The sequence below is a fragment of the Halyomorpha halys genome, unplaced genomic scaffold (genome assembly GCF_000696795.3).
Source record: "Halyomorpha halys isolate HHAL.00 unplaced genomic scaffold, Hhal_1.1 Scaffold1541.1, whole genome shotgun sequence".
Lineage (NCBI taxonomy): Eukaryota > Metazoa > Arthropoda > Insecta > Hemiptera > Pentatomidae > Halyomorpha > Halyomorpha halys.
In genome coordinates this window covers 45,495-54,818 of record NW_027116259.1, presented here as the reverse complement: position 1 = coordinate 54,818, position 9,324 = coordinate 45,495, and the positions used below count along the sequence as shown (strand labels likewise).

Here is a 9,324-nt window from a genome sequence, read left to right as displayed (position 1 = left end):
AAAAAAAGTTTTTGTATTTTCTTGGAAGATTAATAGTCGACCGTATATAATAGCAGGAAGATAGCTTGAGTAACGGTCAAGAAAGGTACAAAATACATCTGTACTTCTAATACTTCCTGAGCTATTTATTTCTCAAAATAAATTCACAAACTACTTTCAGTGTCTTTTTTTTAAATATAGCATTTTGGTTGATCTACAAGACTGTAATAAGGCCAATCTGGACATACGGAGTTGAGCTTTGGGGCCTCCACTAAACCTTCGAATTCCTCTTGTATCTAATCCTTTCAATCCGAAATCCTTCGTAAAATCCTCAATGCTCCTTACTTTATCATAAATAAAATCATACATAAAGACCTTAATGTCCCATATGTAACCGATCTAGCCCGAACCAGATGTCATTCCTTCCATCATAAACTCCCTAACCATCCAAACCCACTAGTTTCTAACCTTGTTTCTTCTTCCATTCCTGACAATCCTCTGAGGTGTCTGAAAAAAAGATGACAAGAGACTTGCTAGTGTAAAACGTCATTAGAGAGCTAACAGTAACTCTACACGCCTGTATCACATCATAATAACTTACATCAAATTTACTAAAAGTGTAATTATGTACAGTTGTAAATTAAAAAAAACAAAAAAAAAACAAGTAATTCTAGCAATATCTCACCCCCAGAATGTTCTAAACCGCCGTTTGGGAATCACTCTAACCTCTCTAGTAAATGTTTTATCAATGATTTTCCCAGATTCAGACATCTTTAAATTAAAATCCTAATGTTACCGTGAAACTTTTGATGGAAAAATCTCTTGTTTTTGAAGATCATCAAAGTAATATTAGATTGGAAATTAAATAGTTTTTCATCTACAATATACAATTGAAACAGTATTACCTTTAAATAAATTTAATTTAAAAAAATAAAAAGAAGAAGATACCTATTGCCAGTCCAACAATTAAATTGGAAGTGGTTTCTAATCAAACTAAATCCATTATAGGTTCGCCTCACGTTAAATTAATGTGGTAAACGTGAATTGGAGTTAGTGAAGACTGTGTTCGGGACAAGCAATCTCCTCTCGCAATTCGTAAACTGACGTCACAACTTATCGGTCTGTTTGTGGTCGCGATTCTACCGGACAAAGTTTCATCCTCCTAGTAGAATCCCTTCTATCTCCCGGACCAAACTGTTACACTCGTTCCTTTGGCCAGAATGTGTGTAGTTAAATTTATCAACCGATTTTATTAAGTGTTTCATTTTCCATCTTGGAACTCATCATACTTTTATAACCCAATTTATACTGATACCATTATTTATCTTGTCATTGGCATTGTGCATAAAATTATCTGATAGTTTAATTAATATAATATATGATATTTAAATCTGTACAGAGCCGCAGTTGCAATGCTTTGTAAATTATTCGCGTACCAATATTTGAAAATTTGATTAAAAATATAAAGAACAAATTAATTATTTTATACCAAGTTAATCTTTTAATTCAAGCTCCACTTATCTCTAAGTTATGGTATGAATAATCTTCAATCAGGAAGAGAATTCAAAGAATGAAGGTCGTGTGGTAAAGCTTGACCGCGAAATACATACTTCTGCTCATCTCCGCGCCATCTGTCAGTAAAAGGTAACACTATGCTTCTCATGGTATAAATTCGCCTTTTACCTTTTATTTTCCTAAAAATTTTAGTACCTATTTAACATTTAAATTTGGTCACACAATTTATTTTTATTTTCAGGACTGGTGAAGATTGAAAACTATAGAATTCGTTTTTGGGATTTCAATTAAAATTATTAATCCAACTTAAGGTTTCCTCCAAAAATATTACAATCTAATTCTTAATAATTTTCACAATTTCATAATGATTAGTCGAGTATTGCCCACATTTGATGAAACAATAAATTTTGCACGCGATTTATCACACCATAATAAGTTTTTGCATTCGAGTTTATCAGTGGAATTAAATGGTCAAAGGACCAATCCACAGGTTGATAAAATGCTAACCAATATCCTCTTTGTATGTTATTCAACAGTTGCATTTGTTTCTCGGTAATGAAATTAGTCACAGTTACAGAAATTAATGAAATTACAAAGCTCAATCTTTTAATCTAATTTGTGAAATCATTGAAAAACGAAGAGCAAGATAGAAGAATGAAGAAAAAGAAAAGGAAAAAACTAGCTATGTATGATGCAAAATATGAAGATAGAACTTCTTAATTAAAAGCTCTCGAAAGCTTTGCAAATTTTTTTTTTTTTTTTTTTGTATTCCATCTTTTCTGTTGATATTTTCATCCAATCAGAATAGATTAAAGCTTTATTATAAAACTTATAAATTTAAATGTAAAAACCATAATTGAATAAACCTGTTTCTTCTTCTAAACAGATTTATTTTTCTGTAATCTATTTTTTACCATTCAAATTACATTTGCGATCTAGAGAGCATAGTAGTAGGGGAGCCGCCATTGCACGATATAAATGGAATTTAGGCCTTGGAAGGTAAGGTTTGGTGTTATATACAAATGATTCACTGAATATGTATTTCCATATCATATTTAAAATTTGAAAGCTCTAAAATACTTGCGAATTGTTTATTTATTCCATCAATTATTTTTCATGGCCATAAAAAATTTGCCAACTCGAACCTCGTCCTAGATAACTTCGCCAAAATGGCTACGTTGACATTTAATTAAGTACGAATTTCTCCATTTTTTAATGATTAAATAAGAATTTTATTTTTTATCAACTATTCATTGTATTTCAAATAAATAATGTTGACTTGTGATAATAATGTTTATATCCTGTAGTACACGTGATATCACCTGAAATACCAATTCGCCAAGAGGTGAATGACCTGTTTTACTGATGTTAAGAACTCTATCACCAAATAATTGTCAGTCTTTTGTATAATATTTTAAACATAAGTCCTTTATCATGTTTTCAATTGGCATGTGATGTTTACAAGTATTTTTTGTGTTTTTCAGGTTATCCAAGGAATCATTTAATGATGGAACAAGAATTTTGCCTGAGGTGGAACAACCATAAATCTAATCTTACTGAGGTACTTTCAAAGTTTCTTGAGAAGGAATCTTTAGTTGATGTGACTTTAGCCGTAACTTGTGATAATGATGATTTTAAAACATTCAAAGCTCACCAAGCTATACTTTCAGCTTGTAGTCCATATTTTGAAAAGTTATTCTTACAAAACCAACATCCTCATCCCATTATCTTTTTGAGGGATGTTACTGCAATTGAAATGCAAGTATTATTACATTTCATGTACAACGGTGAAGTTAATGTTAAGCAAGATGAATTAGCAGGAATACTTAAAACTGCTACTGCATTGCAAATAAGGGGCTTGGCTGACTCAAGGGACAGCCAAAAGTCTGACGAATCACAGGTGTACGAACAGAATGCTAGGATATCCCATGATAACAGAATTACAAGGCCATCATCTCCATCAGAAAGGCGGAAAAGGAAATTGTCAGGTGGTTCTGATCAAGCCGGACCTTCATTTCAAGGCTGTACTTCGGAAAAATTCTCCCCAGAACCTCAGGTATTTCCCTTCATCAAGTAACTAGTGTTATATCATATAAGAATTTTCTGTTTTCAAGATTTTTCTTTTGTGACAAAATGTGTATTTAGGGAGTGTACGGTGTTTCAGGCAAACTTTTCCTCATCAGCTCCACATACACCACAGTCTCAATCCCCTGCTAAGTTTCTTCATTTGCCTTCCTCTGAGCTGAGTGACCCTAATGTACCTGTAATTAAACATGAATCTGTCCAGCCTGATGAAGATTCATTTGATGAAGCTCAACATGTAGTGAGTAACTTTGTTAATTTAGTTGTTATTGACCAACTGATAAATATTTGATTGGAAGAAAGTTTTTATTTATCTTCAACTATTTAAAAATTTTATAGAATTATAAATAATACAGTTTTTAAGTTTAATGGATCAAGAGTATTTATTTTATTTGGTTTCTTGGAAAATATCTTGTTTTGTTTTGGTTCAGCAATTCGTAATTGAAATCATAATTATTGTAGTTAATAGATAGGCAGCTTATAGGGGTTATAAATTTGTAAAAATGCAAAAACATAGATTTTTTGGGACATTTTTGCTGTCAAAAGACTAAATAGCTGTAACAATGTCAAAACCCTAAATCTGAATTATTTTTCCACCAATTTTTTTAATAAATGTTGAGCTAGGAAAAATTAAATTTTCAAACTTGTTTTACTTGTCAAATAACATGTCAATAAAATCTAATATTCCACACACCTTTTGTCAACATATAAAATACAATTTTCCACCAAATTAGGATGTTGTTAAGTTTTTTAATTTAAAATGTTTTAGTAGATAACATAGACCCAATTTTAAATTTATTGAAATTCATTTGTTTTGAGCAGGGGAATAATTTTTACTAAGTTCTGAAGAGTTCAGGGACCAACTATTTAATGCATATTCATGTTTCTGCCAATGTCAGTACCTAGCCATCTATGACAGTAAACAAATTTTACGATTATTAGGAATTCGTTGGTCCTAACCATAACTGCTCTAAAAATTTCAAGATCCTGCTATTTTAAAATGTCCTTGGAAAATCAAAGTGATTTACTGTTATCCAATTGGTATGTTTTAGTATTTATTCCAAGTTGTAAGATGATAGTTGTCATAAATTTGGATATTTTTGTTCATGTATTACGCATTGACAAAAGGATAAAGTAAATTTAATTCAATTAATGATAAAATCTTAGGTTGATCAAATGAAAACTTCTGGAACAATTTTTTTTTTGAGGCCATACATTTTTAAGAAAAGGTGTAAATTTTATATTTACTTAAATTTATTGATCTGAAGGATGTTCAAGGTTTTAATCAGTTTCACTGCTGAAAAATTCGTATTTGGATTTAATTATCTCACAGTTTTATGCTTCATGTGATTTTATCTATTTTGGATGTTAATTTTGTCTTAACACAACTGAAACAAAAATATGAAAAAATAGCAGAGAAATTATAGTTTTATCTAGTTTCCCAAAGTTAAAAACTGGTACATCATGAAGTCAATATTTCAGGGACTTCATATTCATAACTATAATTATGCAATTTATTTTAAATATTAACATATATCTTATCCCTATCTATTTTAATTATCAAATAATCAATCAATAATAATAATAATAATAAAAAATCAAATCACTTGTTAAGAACTGAAGAGGTGTTATGAGTAAATCCATCATAGGCTTTACTAGATATAACACAGTTAAAGGCATATATATAAAAGAACCATCACTCCTATCCTTAAATGACTGATAACTTGATTCCTTTCTTTCATGATTATATATCATACTCTTCAGGTAAGATGTTGAAATAAACTTTCGCTACTCGTGCAGAAACAGTAAAAAAAAATGTATGCATCGTTTAGTAGTCTTGGTAGATTATCAACTGGCAATACATCCATTAAAATTTAAAATGTGTTCCGCATAAAAAATAAAATCAGCATTTTTTTAAACAATATATATAAAAAATCAATAATAAGATTTTTATAATAGTATAGCAAGCAGGCTTTCCGTAACAAATAAAAATGTGATGCAGTGCATACATCACTCAACTTTACTTTTACTTTGATTTGAAATGAATCCTCACTCATTTCTGAAGAGATATTTCTAAATTATTCACTACATCAATACTGCCCTGTACTAATTAACCACATGAGCCTCTCAATGGACTAGCTCAAATTTCAGCAGTTTTCAGAAAACTACTTTCAGTAACATTTCTCATCGCTAAAGTATGACAGAAATATAACAGTTCATTAAAACTTACCTTATGTTCCGAACCATTTATTTAATTCTAAATTGTTATAAAATTAATATTGAAAATACTAAGAACGATTTTCCGTCTACTGAAATGTCCATAAGTAGGTTAAGTAAAATTAAAATATCATTTAAAGACCATGGTGAAATGAAAACATTTAACAGACTGGCCAAATGGAATTCCGGTCAAATTATCTTCAAACTCATATTTTATTTATGTGTTTTTGTCATTCTTCATTACTTATGACTTTATTTCTTCTAAAGTCTTTGGCTGTTAAACGGTATAAAATAAGTCCATATTACTACTCTTATTTTCAGAAATGTTTTCAACCTAAACAAAAAATAAAAATATTTTCCCTTTTATCTTCTCATGTTGATTGTGAAATCATTTCATAGTGTATATTTATCCTTTTTTCATTACAAGTAAAAATGTGAGATGATTAATTATTTCAAATAAACAGAATTAAAACTGCTTTAGAGGAGATTATTTTAAAAATCCTTATTTAAGACCTGTCAGACTATTTTAATGATAATAAGACCTATCTGGTATTTAAGAACACTTAATTTTATATTGATTTACCGAATTTTATAAAAGTTATTTGAACTGTTTTTGAGAAAATCCTAAAAAAAAAAAAAAATTGTACAAATCTAACAATTAAACCTAGGAAATTCTAAAAAAATATTGTTATTTTGCCACCAAATTATTTAGAACTATTCTTTTCTTTTATCCTTTCTTCTTAAAAAATTTATTTCAGAATAGATGTTTTCAAATATTCTTGAAAACATACACTTTTTTCTTATACTTAAAGAGTAAATAGTTCTATTAGTTTTATTGGTGAACTAACTCTAAGATCAGCTTATTCCAGAATTGACCGATAGGATGTGATGTGCCTAAATCTAAATCAAAAACCAATCAGGTTTCTGTTTTATTTAAATGAATTTCGTCTCTTATATGATATCATTATTTCATGCTTATATGATGTTGGTTACAAGCTAAGACCCTCACTTCTTTGGCATTCATTCACAAGTCTATTCGCTATTCACCCTTTTCCTCATGACTGGACAAATATGAATGTTAAAAGCATTGGCTTGTATTGGAATGCAATTACCTTCTCTTAAAATCCCACTCATAAAATATTTATTAGTTTAAATTTCTTCAGGTACATTTTTCCTCCTCCATTTGAATATTCAAATCCTACTTCTACTTGAATAAAAGTAATAATTTTATTCAATACGAATCTCCTTTCTGATTCTTCTGATAGATCATTTATCTTCAGAGATTAATGTCATAGAAATGAATAATTTTGTTATTTTATCGTCGAATTATATGGAACTATTCTTTCTTCTCATTAAGTTTGTTGAAGAATAGTTGTTTAGGTTATTCCGGAAGACATATAATTTTAATTTAACATGTAACATTATTCCGTTAAAGCAACCACTTTGTCTGTGTAATCACTTTTTTTTTATTTATTTATAAAAGTCAATTAGTCTCTGGAACTGAAAAATTCCTTTAATATTTTATATGCTATCAGACTAGAAAAGGCAATACTCAGTAAATGTGATAGGAAAATATATAGTTCCATTATAAGTTAAGATATGAGTGAAATTATGTTTGAAACTTTTCAATTATAAATTTAACAACTTTGAAGCTACGGTTAGCTTGAACAAATTACAACTACTCTAAAATAAAATGGTTTTATCGAGTTTTTCTAATAATAGTTTTATTAAAGTGCATGTAAATATTTCTTTTATCTTTACCGCCAATAATTCCTTCTTACATTAAATCAAAATGATATTTATTGTCATCCTTATTTGTCATTAACATGAAAAAATTAAAAGTATGTTTCTCATGATAAAGCATTCACTTAAAATTGATTGAATTTCGCAGTGAGTCATATTGTTTTGTATCAATAAATTTGTATCTTCTCTGTTTTTCCTTATTTTATTTTCCCTTTCCACCAATTAGAAATCTTTTTTTTTTTTTAATTTTGTGATATCATCACCCACAATTTTTATCATTCTTTCCCTGTGCATTCTGATACTTATTATATGTATTGATGCTTTTTATGAGTTACAAAAATATTTTTTTTCTTTTTTAAATCATGTATGAAAACGTATTAGTTGTTCTTAGTGAAGCTTGAAATTTTATTGCTTATTTTTACTTTTAATATTTTACTGTAAAAGTGATTAATACAGTAGATAATCAAGTTTTTCTGTTATGATGTTCTCTTTTAATATTATAACATTAAATATTTTTATCTAAATAATTTATGACACTTCATTATAATTATGACTTTGATATTCTCAAATAATTTCTTCCTCAGCGTTAAATTAACATAATTTTAAAAAGGAACATATTTATATCAGAATGGTCTAGTATATTAAGTAAATTCAATAAAGTCTGTCTCCATAGTTTTTAAATAATATATTATGTCAAAGTTACATTACATTGCTTTGTTATTTATTTATTATTATCAATCAGTTTGATTTACCAACTGTTTTATTAGAAGCCGTGTGCTGATTTTATGTTTACTTATTGATTTATTTATTTTATTTTAATGTTTAAATTTAAATGTTACATTAGCATTTTGTAAGTGGGCAGCAACGGTTTCTACCTTCTCTTTGTTGGTTTCTACCATAGATGAGAAGTAAATATTAAGGATAGAACCAACTAATCGGTGGAATGTATATGTTGACAGACGGAATTGGAAACCGTTGCTGGCCCAGAGCGGAGCAGTGAGCCTCATGTGATGTTGCGGCAGTACCTTGCGACTCGCCAGATCAAGGTAGATCTTCCCAAACTTCCCCCACCACAGTTCTCATCACTAAGGGTCAGACCCCCTCCTCGACCTCAAGAAATCTCTGTTATTCAGTCCTTAGGCAGTGGAGGCGGGAAACCGGCTGCCAGCATGCCTGTAACTCCCAGAAAAGGGGGAAGATTTCGTCCTGGTTGGCTCGATAACTACTTCTGGCTCCAGTATGATGACCAGCAGAATATGATGTTTTGTAAGTACTGTAGGAAGTGGAGTGGCTCAGTCCCCGACATGAGGACTTCATTCGTCGAAGGAAATAGTAACTTCAGGCTGGAAATAGTAAATCATCATGACAGGTGTAAATCTCATCAGCTGTGTATGGCTAAAGAAAAGGACGCTAGTGAACGAATCGGGACAGACCTCACAAAGCTTGACCCCAGGCCTAAATCTCCGCCTGAATGACCCTTCTTATAATCAGCTCAAATTTCATTTTCTTCAAATGATTGCTTAGTTTTTGTACAATACAATAAGTGATCGTCTCAGGGTTTATGTTTGTATTGCATAGTAATAAATTAGCTTTTTACTCTTCTAGTTCAGTTGTTTAAATGTGAGATAATTTTTTTATTTCATTTTATTGTTTGTATTGTCTGAAAGAAACTTCAATTCTTTAATCTCTTTTGAATATTGATTTTAAAATATATTATTATTTTACTTTAGGTATGTTACACACTTTAGGTATATATGTAAATTAATTCAACCTTTCTATGAATGTATA

At 29.6% G+C, this 9,324-nt stretch overlaps 1 protein-coding gene across 8 annotated transcripts in view; it reads left to right on the top strand.

Annotated features, from left to right (window-relative positions):
- The first annotated feature begins 2,340 nt into the window (after positions 1-2,340).
- The window catches only part of LOC106689995 (sex determination protein fruitless), a 42,179-nt gene continuing 35,195 nt past the window's right edge, over positions 2,341-9,324 (top strand). For 4 of the 8 annotated variants that reach the window (XM_014435239.3, XM_014435240.3, XM_014435238.3 and 1 more), the window contains exons 1-2: positions 2,979-3,550; positions 3,659-3,817. In XM_014435239.3, coding sequence (XP_014290725.2) covers positions 2,999-3,550; positions 3,659-3,817 — 711 coding nt within the window. In that variant the 5' untranslated portion in view covers positions 2,979-2,998. Of the gene's footprint in view, positions 2,494-2,518; positions 2,688-2,722; positions 2,888-2,978; positions 3,551-3,658; positions 3,818-8,495; positions 9,141-9,324 lie in introns of those variants that run through there. The other 4 variants (XM_014435234.2, XM_014435236.3, XM_014435237.2 and 1 more) reach the window with 4 other exon arrangements.